The sequence below is a fragment of the Phacochoerus africanus genome, chromosome X (assembly GCF_016906955.1).
Source record: "Phacochoerus africanus isolate WHEZ1 chromosome X, ROS_Pafr_v1, whole genome shotgun sequence".
Taxonomy (NCBI): domain Eukaryota; kingdom Metazoa; phylum Chordata; class Mammalia; order Artiodactyla; family Suidae; genus Phacochoerus; species Phacochoerus africanus.
The window spans coordinates 126,425,161-126,443,021 of record NC_062560.1 but is presented as its reverse complement, the minus strand read 5'-3'; the positions used below and the strand labels follow the sequence as shown (position 1 = coordinate 126,443,021).

At 48.7% G+C, this 17,861-nt stretch overlaps 1 protein-coding gene across 9 annotated transcripts in view; it reads right to left on the bottom strand.

Moving 5' to 3' along the window:
• Positions 1-17,861, bottom strand: part of MTM1 (myotubularin 1) — a 98,305-nt gene that overhangs the window by 21,639 nt on the left and 58,805 nt on the right. For all 9 annotated transcript variants that reach the window (XM_047763973.1, XM_047763968.1, XM_047763969.1 and 6 more), the window contains 3 exons: positions 8,700-8,783; positions 6,187-6,336; positions 3,510-3,698 (listed from right to left, as the gene is read on the bottom strand). In XM_047763973.1, the coding sequence (XP_047619929.1) occupies positions 3,510-3,698; positions 6,187-6,336; positions 8,700-8,783 (423 nt within the window). The remainder of the gene's footprint in view (positions 1-3,509; positions 3,699-6,186; positions 6,337-8,699; positions 8,784-17,861) is intronic.

The following is a 17,861-nucleotide window of genomic DNA, read 5'->3' as shown; positions in this document are numbered from 1 at the left end:
CGGGTACTACTACTACCCCATTTTGCAAATGTGATGCTACATACCTCTCCCCCAAGGCAGAGGTAAGCAGCAGCATTTAAGTCATCTGACTTCAAAGCCGGACCCTTTCCCAGCGCCCCGCGACTGTGTGTATGCCATGCAAACACCAGGGACAGCACGGGACAGGGCCCTCAAAGGACAAAAGGGTTCAAGAGGAGACGAGCCAGCCGCCACCTGCCACAGTGCCTACAAGCATCAACCCGTCAGGGCGGCATCGCTTCCCCTTCACGGCCTCGTGAAGGTGACTGTTTTCCACGAAGACAAAAAGAAATGCTTCTGGCTGCGTTCTGCTGACTGTTTCAAAATGCCATGCAGCATGCGGCCGCTGGCTCTTGAGGAAAAAGCGAAATAATTTAGGGACGTGGGAAGAAAGCCGGCTGGAAGGAAGAGATGCAAGTTCACATCGCAAAAACACAGGACTGTGGAAACTCGCCAGCAAAGGTGAGGAAACCGCCGGAGCCAAGCTGCACTAACTTGGGAGTGCCCGCGGAAGGGGGACAGGCGGCACGCCAGGCAAGCGCCAGGCAGGCCACTGTCACGGAAGGCCTCTTCTTTTCTCTTCAATAACAGAAGGAATATAAACTTGCACTGCAGCTCGGGACGGAAGGGCCTACATATCCTATGGCTTTGTCCGGGGTTCGTCGCCGCAGAGGCATTTGCTGCCACTTGAACTTCAAACCTAGAGACCCATGTACGAGCCAGAGAGGCCTTGGTCTCCAGACTCTAGGTGGGGAACTGTGTTTTGTTTAGACAGAAATGTGTGGGGTTTTTTTGTTTTTTGTTTTTTTGTCTTTTTGCCATTTCTTGGGCTGCTCCTGCGGCATATGGAGGTTCCCGGGCTAGGGGTCGAATCGGAGCTGTAGCCACCGGCCTACGCCAGAGCCACAGCAACGCAGGATCCGAGCCGCGTCTGCGACCTACACCACAGCTCACGGCAACGCCGGATCCTTAACCCACTGAGCAAGGGCAGGGACCGAACCCGCAACCTCATGGTTCCTCGTCGGATTCGTTAACCACTGCGCCACGACGGGAACTCCAGAAATGTGTTCTTAAAGCTTTGTTACAAATAGACATTCACTTTGTTGTTTATAAATAGTGATCAGCTAATGACAACCTACACGAATGGGCCACATCCCCCCCGCCCTGGCTGTCCCTGCCTCAGGGAGTAACACCTTGCAGCTCCCAGCAGAGGTGCGCCTATGCACCTGGCAGTCACGCCTGTCAACTGCAGGCACCAGGCCTGGGAGTCCACAGCGAGGCTCTAACGCAACGACACGCGCCACCCTCCCACAGACACACGACCCGCTTCTCTGTACATGTGGTTTGAAAACCGTGATTTTCAAAGACACTCTCAGTGCTGGACTTTCTCCCATAAACAACTGAAGATGACACGTGAAAAAATTAATCACTCATTGCCAAAGTTTCTGCCAAAAACAGACATCAACAGTGCCACTTTACTTCCTCACAGGGTTCTGGATTGTATCTACCTCTGGGTTTTGTTTGTCTGTTTGTTTAACTTAAAATGGTGCATCGTTGCTTATTGACATCTAGGTTGTAAATTTCTCAACCCTCGCAATGGCAGAACAATTAGGTCCAAAGAGAACAGAAGTCAGAAGGGTAAAAATCAATTAGTCAAGCACAGACCGAGTTTCCAAAAGTGCAGATTCTCTGGCTCTGGTTAGTTCTGAAGTTTTCTTCAACAAAAAAGAACCACACAGGTTACGGAGCATGACGACACACACAGCCTGTTGCTATGGAGACACAGCCGCGGGAGGAGGAGAACGTGAGTGTGGTTTGTAAAGAATGATGCACGGATCTTTCGAGCCTAGTTTTTTTCCCTTAATTTCTTCCTTCCCTTCATTCCCAAGTGGACTAGAAAAACAGGCGTATTTCCTGACTGTTAAAAAGACATTCAAGAATCCTAATGCGGTAACAATGGTTGGCTTTAGAGTTAATACAATAAAATTATTTGAGACATTTTGTATTTTTAAAAATATTCTAATGACCTCACTTTAATATTACTGCATATCGATGTCAGGCTAAATGTACACATGGAAACACCGAATTTTCACATGGAGAGGAAAGGAACTATATAAAGGTAAGTAAGGATAATCCAATAAGAGTCACATTTAGTTTCCTAATGTTTTACTTATAATTTCTAATTTATTTATCTATTTTATGTCCTGATTGCCTTGCAGGTCATTTCAAAATCATTTTCATTAGCTAAACCCAAACCAACTGTCCTAACAAACAATCCGGGTGCAAATAATTTCAAGTGGAGCCCCCCCCACCCCCGCCCGCGTTAGACAGGTGTCACAGGATCCATTTAGGAAGCCAGCTCATCTATCCGAGCTGCTGGAAGACTTGTTTTGCTTTCAGATTCTGGTCTTGTGCTCTGAATAATTGAAGATGCAGATAAATGACCTCGGGATACGCAAAATATTGGAGATGATGAAATCTAAGCCCAGGGCTGATGAGAAACCATCCATCTGAAAGGTGAAGTGGGGCCAGGCCCACCGCGGGCACTTGGAAGCGACAGCTGGCAACGCAGCCATGGGAGAAGGAAAAAACCCCACAAAGGTGAAACTGAACATCAAAAGCATTTGTGAACCCGGGGCCATGCAGCGCGGGGGCTCCTGCAGGCCACCCCGCCTTGTCGCTCCCGGGGAGGGCACGCGGCAGACTCTGCCTCCAAGGCCGAGGAGACTCCTGAGACAGATTTCTTTGAAAACGTTCACATCGTGTGTGGGACTGTCCCATTCACGTACAGGGACCCACCCACGTCTTGGATTGTCTTACATGGGAACACGCATGTCTGAGTACAGTGAAGAGACTGCTTTGATAAAGCTACACCTTTCGGATTTTCACAATTACAGCTTCCCGCGACTCCCCGCAGGTGCCTGACAGGTGCATACGTGAGGATGGCTGTCGTCTGCCTGGAGAGCTCCGGAGAGCGCCCGACTCTCGCCCGAGACCCTGCAGCCCCACACCGGCCTGACCCACCTAGGCTTACTCCCGTTTGCTTTAACGTCACCCACTTTCCAGATTCGTTCTGTGCTTCCAACCACGGTCCACCTCAGTGAACGTGTTCTCTGGTTTAAGCCCACGTGCCGACACGCCACGGCAGCAACCTGCACGCGGTGTGCGAGGCAAGCTGCCGCCACGTTATTAAATACACTCACCTTGGAGTTCCCGCCGTGGCTCAGGGGTTAATGAATCTGACTAGCATCCATGAGGATGCGAGTGTGATCCCTGGCCTCGCTCCGTGGTTCAAGGACCCGGCGTGGCCATGAGCTGTGGTGTAGGTCGCAGTCACGGCTGAGACCTGGCGTGGCTGTGGCTGTGACGTAGGCTGGCAGCTACAGCTCCAATTTGAGCCCTGGCCTGGGAACCTCCAGATGTCGCAAGTGCGGCCCTCAAAAGACAGACAGACAAAAAAATGAAAATAAAAAATAAATAAATACGCTCACCTTGTTGGCCACTGCATTCACATTGGGTCTGGCGTCATAGATCGTGAGTTTATTAACTTGTCTATTAGTCTCCCTGATGACGTCGAGATATTTCTCATCATCTTTATTTCGTTTCCCACTCATACCGACAAGAGGCTGACTGCAACGCACGATGACCGTCTTGTTTTCTGGGTGGATCCACGACAGCACCTACAGTTGGTTCAGAAATTTTAAGCACTCAAGGAAAAAAAAAAAATCTCCAAGCAATGAAAACTGCACTAAAAAGAGAACACTAACAGTCATGAATGAAGTGAATCTGATTTTGCTGGAACGCCCAAGAAATGCTATGCTCCTGAGTTGTTTCGCCTCCCCCCTGCTTGTTCTTTGGGGAGCTCCACTACCTTCCTGAAAAAGCTGCCCATTTCCCCACCAGGAACCAGCTTTGCAAGTATACGCTAGTCTATTAGGCTAATTCTTAGGGAAGTTCTTATGTAGACGCCCTAGATGACGAAGGATGTACACAAAGATGCAGCTACCAGACGAGGTTTATCGCAGCCCCATTTGCAGCAGCCAAAGATTAAAAAGGAACCAAGATGTCTCATGAGAGAAAACTGATTGACTCCGTCACGGCACGTCCACACGCTGGCACGGGAGCAGATCGTCATCAGCGTGGAAAGTTCTTTCCAAGATAACACGGCGTACACAAGGCGGACAGAGACGTAAATCACAGAGTCGTTTCATTTTTTTCAAATGAAAATGCCTGCAGAGAAGGACGTCTGGAAGGACCCAGAACAAAATGTCAACTGGGCTTCTCACTAGGTGGCGGGCTCCTTTACACTTAGCAGTATGTTGTAAAATGTCTACAAGAAACACGTATTCCTTATGTGTTAAAGACTTTCATAACACCGAGAACAAAAGAGTACATATCCATTAATGGGGATATTAATACATGTGGATTATTCTCTTATTCGGTTACATTTTAGAATAGTGTGCCTTCATTTATGTATAACAAGACTGCTTACGCATCAATTCTTTTTGTCTTCTTCTTTCTTTGTTTTGGTCACACCCACGGCCTGTGGCAGTTCCCAGGCCAGGGATGAAACCCAGGCCACAGCAGTGCCAACGCTGGATCCTGAACCTGCTGCACCACACAGGAAGTTTTCTTTCTGTATTTTTAGTATGCTTTTTTTTTTTTTTTTTTTTTCATCTTTGGCCACCCCCTCAGCATATGGAGTTCCCGGGCCAGGGATCAGACCTGAGCCGGAGTCTCGATTTAAGCCAAAGCTGTGGCAACGCTGGATTCTTAACCCACTGCGCCAGGCCGGGTATTGAACCTATATCCCAGCACTCCCAAGACACCGCCAATCCTGTTGTGCTATAGTGGGAGCGCCAATATGTGTGTGTGTGTGTGTGTGTGTGTGTGTGTGTGTGTATGTGTTTAAAGTACTGAATATCAAATATTAATGATTTCCTATTAAAAGCAAATATGTGTCCTGGGTTATAGCCCAGTTGGGTGGTCAGAAGGCATATCAGATAGAGAGGTGGTGGACAGCTTAGCCTTAGGATTTTTAGGAAAAATAAATGCAAACTGGTGGCCATTGCAAAGGAAGAAGGCTCAATAAAATGGCCAGGGGAAAAGCTAAGCACTCTATTTGCACTCCACACTGGCCCAGCCCCGTTCTCCTGTGGGCCGGACACCTGGCCGGGGGCTGGGGGATCCTGCGGCTGCGGCACAGAAAAGTATGTCCAAACAGAGCACAAGAGGAGTGAACCAGTAACTCCAGCTTCATCAGCAGGGCGTTCCAGCGAACCGAGCTAAGGAACATACTTTCCGAGTATAAGACCCATGGTGAAGACCCAGCGAAGCAAGTGCATTTGCAAAGTCAGAGTGCGCACTGTGTGGACAGGATACACAAGTTTCACACAGATGTCCTTTTAAGGACAAAAACGCCTAGACTTGGGAGTTAAAGGCGACGTGACATTAAATCTTCATTTCTTCAACCCTTGTTTTTCAAAAACAAAACCCGAACACAACACAACGCTGTGCTTATTAGGACATGGCCTAAAAATTAACAGAGGGGAAAAATTCTCTAGATTTTTAGTCAATAAAATTTATGGACACAGAGTAGACAGTGTGACTCGTACATGAATATTTAAGAACCAAAGACAACTTTACGAACTAGGTCCAACAATCCCGTGAGTGGACTGTTTGGAATAATGTGCGCTTGACTCTAGGTTACGAAGGGTATTCAGCGGCTCACAGATGTGGTGAGCATAAATAAATCCTAATAAAGCCTCAAGGAAAAGCCTCTGCTTCTTTGCCGTCACCCAGGCTGCTGCGCTGCTCCCAGCATAACTCAACGGACACTTTCCGAGAGGCTGACACATGCAGTGACTGTGCCGCAAAGACGAGGCCGCTAAGACCCCTCCTGCCTCCTTCCTTCCCACCCAGCCCTCCCTGTAGCCTCTCGTGGGTTAAGAATTCCTTGAGTTCCCTGTCTGTCCTTGACTGCGAGCTGCTGGAAGGCAGGCGGCGTCTTACTTCTTTTCCCATTTGGCCTGCTCTGCGCTCACCAGGCACCTGAGCATTATTCACGGGATGGAAACGCCGAGCAAGGGTGTTTGTCTGAGTCACCCGACCGCCGTCCCCATGGAAGAAAAGGCGCTCTTTACGAAAAACGCAGCTTGCAGTACTCACTGGGATTCGATTCCGGGACCGGAACGTCGCAACTCTCCTGAGATCTTCATCTGCGGCGCGATACGGCACCACCAGGAGAGCAGGGTAGGTGTCACAGAGCTCGTAGCACTTGTTAATAAAGGTGATCCGCCAGTGGTGGTTGGGCAAGCCCTGCGGGAAAGGAAGGCGCGGCGTGAGCACGGACGACGTCCTCTCGGGGTCTGGCCGTGGCCGGCGCGCCCGGCTTCCTTTCGCACAATGCGGCCCTGCCCCCGACGGCGGGGCAGTGGGCGTCTAGGGGTTTCTACCAAGGGGGCCACATGGGTCATCCAGAGCACGTAAGAACGCAAGACAAAACACTGCTGGGCTCCGTAACTCTCAACTCCCGTGAGTAAATCAGAGTCTCCTGGATCTGAGATCCTCCTCGGTGTCACGGCCAACTTTCCTTTGCCATGCGCACAACAAAGGGAAAGCCAAGTTTATCCCCTACCTGTGCACCCCCCACCCTAAAGAAAAGAATATCGTGTAATCTTAATCTGTGTCTACGTGAGGGTAGAAGAGACATCAGGCAACTTCCACTCTCTACTCAAAACAGAGTGAATGCTGCAGCCGCTCCAGTGTGGAAAGAAGCGAAGCTTCTGCAGTCACGGCAGGGGTGGGCGGAGGAAGGAAAACCCCTCTGGGGAGGCTCCTTTCTTTTTTGGGCCATGCCCATGGCATGGAGAAGTCCCCGGGCCAGGGACGGAACCCGAATCACAGCAGTGACCCCAGCCACGGCAGTGGATCCTTAACCACCAGGCCACCAGGGAACTCCTCACTTCGCCCCCTCCTAAGGGTTTTTTCAATGAAGTGGTTGGGTTTCTTTAGGTCTGGCCCTACAGAGCACAGACCAGCTGAGTCTGATGCTGCGTCCATTTAGGGGGTTATCAGTCCCGTCAGAAAAGGTGTAAGAAGAAAGATGGGGGAGTTCCCATTGGGGCTCAGCAGTAACGAACCTGACTAGTATCCATGAGGATTCGGGTTCAATCCCTGGCCTCGCTCAGTGGGTTAAGGATCCGGCATTGCCATAAGCTGCTGAGTAGGTCATAGCCTGGGCATTTCCATATGCTGCAGGTGCAGCCCTAAAAAGACAAAAAAGGAAAAGAAAAAAGATGGAACGTCATGGCTATCTAGAGCAAAATACCCTCAATGGTTCACATATGCTTGCAATCCTAAAAACGGGAACTGTTTTGCTTCAAGCTACAAGCTCTGACCTAAAGAAATAAGCCTTCATCTTGTCATTAAATTCCAAAAATAAGGTAAATATTTGAATACATAATGTTACAGAGGTCTCCAAAACATGCAAAATGTTTTAATGGTCCTTGTGCCGACCCAGAACAGAGGTCATTCAAAGGAGAGATAGCCCTATGATAAATCATAATGGAAAAGAGTATTTGAAAAAGTATGCATATATACATATAACTGAATCGCTTTGCTGTGCAGCAGAAGCTAACACAACATTGTAAATCAACTAGACTTCGATAGAAGAAAAGGAACAAAAAAGAACTTACTGCCCATGGGGGGGGGGGGCAGAAATGGGAAGTATACACAGCTTTTGAAAACTCAACAGTCTAAAGCTGATTTCTGGAAGCAGCAGGGCAGACTACCTCACACGTGTGCTCTAGGGGGAAACTCTCACAGCCGGGTGTTCTGAACACACAAGCCGCTCCTCAAGGCTAAACAGGGAACCCAATCCAGGCGCCTGGTAGCGGAGGCGGTGGCTAGAAGGTTCTTCTCAAGTTGAGGGTTCTGCGATTTTACTTCACATTCACTGCCTTGATTGGATTCTTACACCTTTCAACAAAACTTCCTGATTATTTTAAAAGCTCTGCGGAATGAGGATTCCGAAGTCTCATCATGAAACTCCCAGCTGTCCTCTGATTCAATTACGGCAGAGGTCGAAGTGTGGGTACTGGTCTCTAACAGGCAGATCTCCGGAATGCCACCAGGGACCTTCGCTCCCGAACAGCAACACCCTACCAAAGTCTCCTGTTTCGTCAGGGCCCATAAACACGCATGCGGGTGAAGTTGACAGCCGTCACAGCTTTCTCAGAAGCGTCATCACTACAGGAAGAACAGTTCTAATTCATTGGAATCCATGAACTGAGATGAACATAACTAAAATCTACCAGGAAAAGTTAAGCTCCCCAATACATAAATACGTAGTGACATCAACTCCTAAGTAGTAAGGTGTAGAAATTTGGCTTTTGTAGACTCTGCATATTTGATTCATTTCAGGAACAATCCCAAACTGATATTCTCCAAGTAGGGGAAGGAAACAAAACTTAGCCATGGAGCCTTCGAGGCAGCTTGAACATGGCCATGGAAGGAGCTCGTGGATTCCATGGTACTAGACAGACAAAGCCATTTGATAGCGCTGCCGTGAAACACAGACTTAGCAAAGGTGTTGCTGCTTCGCAAAGAGCATGACCAATGGCCCACCATCACCACGCAGGTTCGAGATGCACCACATCTCACAGGATCTACTGACTCACCTGCCTTCTGTATTCTTCAACTGGGTTATAAACTGTCCATCCATCCACATTAAACTTTTCTTCATTTAAAAATGCAAATATTGGCTAGAAAAGGTAAAAACAAAAACAAACAAACAAACAAAAAAACATCGAGTTCAGTGTAGAGGAACTAAGAAGCTACTAACACTACATCCTTTGATTTCTCACCAGACTCTCCTACCATGAAATCACAACCCAAACCGAGAATTTCAAGAAATAAACAACAGTGGAAAATTCAGACTAGAGTTTCGCCACCTTCTATCTTAATTAATAATTACTTTTGAGATCTCAATTTTCTATGGCTACAGGCATCTCTTTCGGTGTTTATTTTTAATGCTATTGCACAAAAATCCGATTTCCAGACCCCAAAGTACCTATCAATTTTAAACAGTGTGAGCAATCAATCGGATAAAAGACACTAAAAAAGAAAATTCAGCAATGATTATTAAACAGTACAACTGTCTCGAAAGGGACCGAGGATGTGTTAATCTATTAAGAAGGTGACAGAACGTTAGGAAAAATCTTTTTTTTTTTTCGTCTTTTGTTTTTTTTTAGGGCCGCACCCACAGCACATGGAGGTTCCCAGGCTAGGGGTCTAATTGGAGCTGTTGCTGCCAGTCTACACCACAGCCACAGCCAACACAGGATCTGAGCTACATCTGCGACCTACACCACAGCTCATGGCCGATGGATCCCCGACCCTCTGAGTGAGGCCGCGGTCGAACCCGTAACCTCATGGTTCCTACTAGTCGGATTCGTTTCCACTGCACCAGGACGGGAACTTCAAGAAAATTCTTAATTAACTGTTCTCTGTGAATTCGGAATCAATGCTGCTGATCTCTGAAATGACAAGCCTCGGACCTCTCATCTCTTCTCTGTGCTCGCTCTCGAGGTGATATTGATGAATTTCATGACTTCAAATGCCATCTGTATCCTGGTGGCTCCTGAGTATCTATCACTCCGCAGCGCCTACCGCGATCCCCAGACGTGGCAACGCAAGCGACCACCGCACAGTTGCAGATGGCCTCGGAGGGACCGCGCCGACCCGACCTTGCCCTCCCACGGCCACCCCACCCTTGTCGTTGACTGAATCCCACGCCCTGGCATTACCCCCATCCCCTCACGGCCACCACCTGGCCTAAGGCTCTACCACCTCCACTTGGATGGTTACAATAACACCTCCTGAGCAGTCCCCGGCTTTCCGCTCTCCCTCGAAAAGTCAGAGTGACAGTGTCAACAACCTAAGTCGGGTCAAATCCTCTCCCTGTCCTGTGGCTTTCCATCTCCCTCCGAGTAAAAGCAGAAGTCCTTCCGATGGCCTATGGCCGTCACCACCCAGCCACATCCTGGGCCACACCTGCGCTTCCTCCCGCTCAATCCGCTCCAGGACGCGGGCCTTCGGCGCTGCTCCGTCAAAGCGGCAAGCACACACCCATCTCAGGGCCTTGGCACCTGCTCTTCCAGCTGGGTTCCTCCCTTCCTGCTTTCACCCCTCTACTCAAATGCGACCTCGATCAAAGAGGCTTTACGGGGCACCTACAGGAAAACAGCACCCCGCTCTCCTTCCCACTTCATTTCCATTGGTCATGACCACGTGACATATCGCATACTTTCTTGTCTGTTACTGTCGGGCCCCCGCTGTCCCCTCCTCTAGACCACAAGCTCCATGGAGGCAGACGCTTGCTAACCTCCCACCCTGGATCCCCAGTACCCCGCACAGTGCCTGGCCCAAATCAGTGGAACACACCTCTGCTGACCCAATGGAGACGGGACGCCTCATGCAGCCCTGGCACAAACGCTTTTCCTCCAGGTACCTCCCTCCCGCCCGTTTGCCTGCCATCAGCCTGTGATCTCGAATGCCAGTGTTCCCCCGACCCCTACATGACAGAGAATTTCGGGAAAACCATTGCTGAACAGTAGTGGGTTTCTGTATTTAAGTGGCAAGTGGTTTAAAGTGAAAGCTCATCCAGAGTATGCTCTCTGGACCATCTTCTTGAACTTTCCAAAACATACAGCACCCCCAGCAAGTCTCAACTCTAGCAGCGCTGGGCCCGAGTGCTGTCTATTCTGCGACGGCACAGGAGCTAAGCAATAGCCACAGGCTTTAGGCTGATACTGAATCCACAGCAATACCCGATTATTCAGAACCACCACGGAAAGCAAGCGAATTCTGTTCACTGAAGTTTAGCTCAAAGACAGGGACTTTTGGTGAAAAGAGCATCTGTGGACCGTGTCCGAGCATCCTCCTGGTGCCCTCTGAGCACCGGATACGGCGCCAGGCAGCACCGGGCCCGGGGAACTACTCAATACTGTGGAACGCTGCGCTGCTGACATACGTGCAGATGACAGAAGGCGGTACTCGCTTTAGAAGAAAACCTAGAACTTGTTTTCTTGAAATAATTTCCTGATCCCAACATGGTTTTGGCTCATTTTTGGTTTTTAGATATTGGCATCTTTCCCAAGAAGCCAAGTAAATATGGTGGCCTTTTAAAAAGAAAGAACAAGACTGCTCACTCGAAAGGCCGTCCACAGCTTTCTCTCCAGAACAATCATCACGTGTATTACTGCCACCTGCGTCCTGCCTTGGAGTCGCCGGCAGCATCTGCGAGGTAACATACCGCCTCTCGAGCATGAATAATAAAGCGACTCCTTCTTTGCTTCAGATACTCTCTTCCATCTTAAGTAAAAATTACCGGTAAGCATAATGTAAGGATACGAAATTGTTGTCATCCGAAGATGAAGTGCTACAGTCCACACCAAAATTCTCTCTACAATCTCTTTAACATCTGGATACAAGTGAGATGAAAGCACTGTCATCAGCAAGGGAAAGATACAGTGTCCTCAAGGCATCGACCTATCAGGCGGCCCTTCTCAGGCAACTGTTCTGGAATGACGCCTGACCTTCTGAGGGATGTTCAGATATACAGGACGAGTCAGGGACTGGCATCCTTCATCCCTGAAACGTGCCCATGTGAAGTCTATGACGGATGGGGCTCCCGGGGGACTCGATGCTGAGAGCCAGACTTGGACCTCAAACAGTTCAGGGAAATTTACGAATCACATAACAGCCAGATAGTTCTTGTCATGAAATACAAGCGATGCACTGAACACTGAACTGAAGCTTAGGGTGGAAGAGATCAGGTGCTCAAAGCAATATTTTTTTTTTGTCCTTTATTTATTTATTCTTTTTTTTTTTTGCCATTTCTTGGGCCGCTCCCGAGGTTCCCAGGCTAGGGGTCGAATGGGAGCTGTAGCCGCCAGCCTACGCCAGAGCCACAGCAACACGGGATCCGAGCAGCATCTGCGACTTACACCACAGCTCACGGCAACGCCAGATCCTTAACCCACTGAGGGAGGCCAGGGATCGAACCCGCAACCTCATGGTTCCCAGTCAGATTCGTTAACCACTGAGCCACGACGGGAACTCCTCAAAGCAATATTTTAACCCTCTAAATAAATGAGCTTACAGTGACAAGAACACATTTGGTCTTTAAAAGCATTACTTGTTAGCTCTGAAAGAAAGGCAAACACGACGTGAACAGGAAGCTGTTAATGCCTCAGCGCTACCGAGGCAAGTGCTCTATGGGAACCAATGCTCTTTTCTAAAGTTGAATATACAGGACTTACTGCCCAGACATTTTCATTTTTCCCTTTTTTCTCCTGAAAGATTCAGAGAACAAAACAAGACTTACAACACAGGCTCTCAGCAGAGTAACATAAAGGTGGATTACTACCAAAAAATAAAAAAAAAATACAAAGCATTAAAGCAAAGGACAACAAAGCCCACTCATCTCTGTGCCTCACAATTAACGAGGACCAAATCCCCGACGAGCAGTTACCTGCTACAAGGCGAGCTACGGCTCCTGCCTGAAGGTCTGTTAGAACCTAAAGTTAGCGGGTTACATGTCTTGAGATTTTTGGCTGCCCTTTACTTTCTCTTCTCGATGTGCAGTTTTCCGTCTCCTAGTGATCTCACTTCCTGGCCTGTGCGAAACCCAAGAAGGATTCGCTCCGAGCTCAGCAGAGTCTGGGGCAGAGACGGGTTTGGCCGGAGGTCAGCTTTCAGGGGCGCTTCCTTCCAGGAGCCCTCCAGGGTTTTCTTCTTGGACCTGGGTCCTCCCCCGCCTCTGCCTCAGGACAAGGGGGTGGGGGTGCTTCCTTAACACGCCAGCCAGTGCCTGTGACACCCCCCCCTCCGCCGCAGGACCGGACCCTCTCGGGGCCATGGAATAGACCGGACACACAGGGATCTTGCCTGGGGGGGCTGTGTGGTGAAGCTATTTGGGGGGGGGGGGGCTGCTTTACTTTTTTTCTTTTTAAAAGTTATTTTGAAATAAGGATAGATTTACAAGAAGTTGCAAAAAAAATGTACAGGGAAGGCCCATGCAGCCCCTGCTCAGCCTCCCCAGCGTGAGCACCCTGGAGAACCCAAGCGCCAAAGCGGCAAAGCCGGAACCTGACACCAGCAAACATCCACTCTCTGGCGCCCACCCCTGGCTTCAAGTGAGCAGGTCTTCCCTTATTTGGCTCTGTATTAATATTTGGGCATTTCACCAATTCAGATTCCTACTTGTCAAGAGATACCATGCATGGAGATTTAAAAAAAAAAAAAAAAAAAAAGCAATCATGTGCATTTTTTCCAGGATTAAAAATAGCACAATGTAACATTTGAAAAATGTTAAAAGGACAAAGTTGAGATGAAAATCTCCGATTTCGCACCAGGGATAAAAACAGCTCTGACAAAGAGGATGTAACTTGTCATTTTAATTTAGCTACATTTATCACGTTGTGTCTTATGGGGGCACAACTCCGAAATGACAACGGATTTTAGCTTTCACTTAATTAGCCATTATTTCTAAATGACACCTAGATAAAGATGCACTGACTAGCTTTAAACACCTCGAATGAATTTATTCTTATTTAATACAATCTATCAATATTGAGCGATTCATGAGCGCCTTTCTCGGACGAGGGAGAGTTGGATGTTTGAGCATCAGATTTATACAAATGAAAGAGCATTCAAAAGGGAGACGGTTAAAGAAGAAAACAATTTTCACAGTATTCAGGGAAGTAAACTGATCAGCCATGTAGATTTAATGGTGCTTTCAGATGATGCTGTCACCACACAAAGGACACGATTTTTAGAAGAGCGGACCTTTTTCTGAAGCAAACAAACTACATCTCTGAATACCTAGCCTTAAAATTTCAGGGGACCGGTCACTAACTCATTCCTGATAAAATGTGGCAATGTTGGACCACAAATTTAAGTGAGCATTTTTTTTCCTAATATAACTTCTGAAATTGAAGACATTCGTCTTTTTTCTTCCTTTTTTGTATGTGTAAGTTCCTGGGCCAAGAATCAAACCTGCACCACAGCAGTGGCAAAGGGCTGGATCCTTAGCCCACTGAGCCACCAGGGAACTCTGCCATTCGTCTTTTTAAAAGCTTCCATCTACCATTTAAGGGCACAGCCACGTAAAATGATCTCACTTTCATCTTTTAGGTTCCACTTAACTAAAACCCCTTTGTATAAGAAAAATAATGCTTTTACTAAAGTTAAGGGGAGAAAGTCTCAAATTTTAAGGAAGAACCAGAGGATGCTGAAACTCGGCGACGTTAATAATTCTTTTTTTTTTTTTTTTTTTTTTGTCTTACTGTCTTTTAGGGCCACACCCGCGGCATATGGAGGTTCCCAGGCTAGGGGTTGAATGGGAACTACAGCTGCTGGCCTACACCACAGCCACACCAACGCCAGATCCTAGCCGAGTCTGCGACCTACACCACAGCTCTCGGCAACGCCAGATCCTTAACCCACTGAGCGAGGCCAGGGATTGAACCCGCGTCCCTATGGATGCTAGTCGGGTTTGTTCACTGCTGAGCCACGACGGGAACTCCGGAAAGTTACTAATTCTAAGGAACACCTTCGCGCTAGGTAGTGAGTCCGTGCAAGGTAGTTGAGCCACTTTGCACACGAGTTGACACAGTCAATTCATACAACTGCATCAAGAGTAATTTAATCCACAAATCTGACAAAAGCCTCGCAGGTTAAAAAGCAACTGGCCCATGGAGTTCCATTTACATTTCTGTTGGCGTAAATAACTCTAGGCCCTATTTCTACCACTTTTCCTGAGAAGGTGGCTTTAATATTGCCGAGCTACCCTTTACCTTCACGTGTACGCGTACAATGCGTTTATTGGGGAAAGGACCACAGAAGCACATTTGAAATGTCAATGGAAATCATTTTAGAAAAAGAACATTCTTTACTACTACTTGTCCATAATCATCATCATTTAAAACTGACATTTCTCAGGGCTGCACCTCTTCTCGCTGTGATTCTCTCTCCTGGCGATTTGGGCCACGTCTCTGAAACGCCGCCTCTCCCCCGCTCCCCTCCTGCCTTCCCCAACTCAACCACCGGCCCCTCCACTGACCCGTTCACCCAGGCTAGAGTCTTCCCTGTCATCTCAGCCCCCCTATATCTGTCACTGAGCAAATTCTACTGATCTGATCTAGAACTTTCTCAAATCCATCCTCTCCTGTCCCTCTCCACTGCCCCACTTCAAGGACTCATTACCACACTCAGAGGTGACTTAAAAACACCGGTGGAAAAGGACTTCTGCCCTATTTACTCTAAATGCTGCAGCCCAAGCCATCTTTTTTCTTTTTTTCTTTTTTGTCTTCTTAGGGCCGCACCCGCGACCTATGCAGGTTCCCAGGCTAGGGGTCGAATCGGAGCTGTAGCTGCTGGTCTACAACCACAGCCACAGCAACATGGGTATCGAGCCACGTCTGCGACCTACACCACAGCTCACGCCAATGCCGGATCCTAAACCCACTGAGCGAGGCCAGGGATCGAACCCACGTCCTCACGGATGCTAGCTGGGTTCGGTAACCACCGAGCCACGTGGGCTAACTCCCAAGCCATCTTTTTGAAGCCAAAATGTCATCGTGTTACTTTCCTGCCTAAACCCCTCTAATGGCTCCCCTCACCTTTAAGAAAGAAACAAAGCTTCTTGGGGGCACGTCAGGCTCTGCGAGCTCTGGCCCAGCGCTGCCCCCCGCACGTATGCCAGACTCTAACCCCCATGTGGCTCCAGCCTGGGCCCCACCCCTTCAGTGTCACGGGCAGGTCCGCCTCTGCCTGGCAGCGCCCCTGCTCATTTCCCAGCACTGGCCCGTCCAGGGAGCCTTCCTCGACACCACCCCGACTCCCCCTCTCCCCACAGCCTGTGTGTCCGCATCTGTATCGCAGGCATGTGTTCATGCCACCAGGGAAAACTGTGCGCCTTGGGGACAGGGAGTGGGTGCCAGCTCCTGCTCCAGCGCCCGGCCGTACTGCAGGCTTCCCCTAAATGCCTGTTGAGCAAAACTAGGGAGGAAGGGAATGCAAAAAGGAGGAACAGGGGAGGCTCACGGTTCAGATACGACATCCTCCCAGGTCTCAACAGCTACCAGCCGGTTACGGGGGCACAAAGAGCAACTGATGCCACAAACGAGACATTCAGCAATAAAGCCAAATACAGAGGGCAACTCGATGTGCGATAAAGGTGCTATTTCAAACCAGTGGATTAGTCATCTGTGGTGTTGCAACAAAAGGGAGAGAAAGGGTGGGCTCCCTATCCCACGCGGCAACCCCGGACACCCTCCAAACGGATCAAATATTTCAATGTTTAAAAAGAAATCAGAAATAGCCCCACAGACACAGAAAACAAATTTGTGGTTACTAAAGGGGAAAGGGGAAGGGATCAATTACGAGGTTGGGATTAACATACACACACACTACTAGATATAAAATAGAAAACCGGAGTTCCTGTTGTGGTGCAGTGGAAACGCATCCGACCAGGAACCATGAGGTTGTGGGTTCGATCCCTGGTCTTGCTCAGTGGGTTAAGGATCCGGTGTTGCTGTGGCTGTGGCGTAGGCTGGCAGCTACAGCTCCGGTTAGACCCCTAGCCTGGGAACCTCCATATGCGGCGGGTGTGGCCGTAAAAAGTCAAAAAAACAAGACAAACAAACAAAACCCAAAAAACCCCAGAAAACCAACAAGGACCTACTATACAGCACAGGGAACTCAACTCAGTATTTTGTAATAACCTACGAGGAAAAGAATCTGAAAAAGAATATATATATATATATATATATATATATATATATAAAATATACACACAGCTATGTGAATCACTGCGCTGTACACCTGAAACCAACATGACATTGTAATTAAGGTATTAGAGGAACATGGGTTAATTCTTTTATAAGTCTGAGTGGGAAAGACCTTCCTACCTGGGATATAAAACCCGGAAGCTGTAAAAGCAAGTGCGTATTAGAGTCAACCTAGCAGGTCTGAGACTGCTCTCCTTAGAAAGGCCTGTGGCAGGAGTTTCCCCCTGCGGCTCAATGGGTTAAGGACTCGACAAGTATCTGTGAGGATGTGGGTTCCATCCCCGGCCTTGCTCAGTGCGTTAAGGATCCGGTGTGGCCGTGGGCTGAGGTGCAGGTCACAGATGCAGTTCTGGTGTGCCACAGGCGCGCCCTTACAAAGACCAAAAAGAAGAGGAGGAAAGGCCTGTGGCATGGCTGGTCTTTGGCTGACATCCGGAAACCTGGATTTTGGGAGAGTGCCCACCAATCCCTACCCGAGGAGAGTGGTTTACGGTGCCTAAAACCTTTTTAAGAGCAGTGTGTTTTAAGCTGAATCCCTGCTTTCCTTCTGGAAGCCTGGAAGTTTGGTACGTGCTAGGCAGAGGCTGCCCACAGGACCAGCACCCAGGACCAGCACCTGGGTGCTATGTCTCCAATGAGCTTCCTTGGTGAGTCCTGCTTCCCATGGGTTGTCATAACTTGTTGTGTCCTGAGTGACTCCACTGGCAGCGAACTCTGGCCATGTGCACCTGCTCCCCTCCCCCCACCCCAACTTGGCTCCTTTTCCTTTTGCTGCTTCTGCTCTGTATCCCTTTGCTGGAGTAAACCAGACTTGTGAGTATGACTCTACGTTGAGTCCTCTGAATCCTCCTAGCCCATCAGTGACCTTGGGAGCGTCAGGAACCCTAGTCTCACACACGCATGCACAAAAATGGATAAGTTCTATGAAATAAGCGTTTTTAAAATTCTCCACAGCAGGAGTTCCCGTCGTGGCGCAGTGGTTAA